The sequence below is a fragment of the Fulmarus glacialis genome, unplaced genomic scaffold (assembly GCF_000690835.1).
Source record: "Fulmarus glacialis isolate BGI_N327 unplaced genomic scaffold, ASM69083v1 scaffold27633, whole genome shotgun sequence".
Lineage (NCBI taxonomy): Eukaryota > Metazoa > Chordata > Aves > Procellariiformes > Procellariidae > Fulmarus > Fulmarus glacialis.
In genome coordinates, this window is record NW_009205241.1 from 1,814 (window position 1) to 2,405 (window position 592).

Here is a 592-nt window from a genome sequence, read left to right on the forward strand (position 1 = left end):
GGTGTGGTCAGAGGGCCATGGACGTGGCCATGTTCATCACCATGTTTGGCTGGTTCTCCATGGTCATCGTCTACGTGATCTGCTATGTCCGGCACAATCGAGAGGACACCTGCAAGCACGTGGAGTACCTGAAGTCACTGCCGAGCACCCAGGGCCATGCAGAGACCACCAGCACTGCCCTGTAGCGCAGGATTGGTGCGCCCTGTGCCCAGCTTCTTTGCAGGGAGCCAGTGGCAACCTGGTGGGCTTCAAAGCTTCTCTATGGGATTTTCCAGTGCTTGCTCCAGTCTTGCAAATGAGTGCCACTGACTTCACCCCCTCCCCCGCGACGCTGGACTGAGCGTGAGCAAACGACATGGGGGAGGGACGCCGGGGACAGCCCACGCAGACCTGTCTGTGGAGCCCAGGTTCCCGGGGAGGAACCCCCCCACGCAGACCCCTTCTCCCCTGCCAGGGCTGGGCTCGCAGGGAAAGCAGCCCCAGCCACATACTCGCGGTCCATGTGGTTTGGAGAGAACAAGCCCCCGGGGGCAGACAGATGAGGGTGGGGGCTCCTGTGGGGCCAGGAGGTCCCTGGAGCCTGGGGTGCAGA

General features: G+C 62.7%; 1 protein-coding gene across 1 annotated transcript in view; it reads left to right on the plus strand.

Moving 5' to 3' along the window:
• Positions 1-185, plus strand: part of LOC104075009 (leucine-rich repeat-containing protein 3-like) — a gene marked incomplete at its 5' end in the record, with an annotated part of 789 nt that extends 604 nt beyond the window's left edge. The window contains one exon of the mRNA XM_009575335.1: positions 12-185. Within this exon, the coding sequence (XP_009573630.1) occupies positions 12-185 (174 nt within the window). The remainder of the gene's footprint in view (positions 1-11) is intronic.
• Between the last annotated feature and the right edge of the window lie 407 nt (positions 186-592).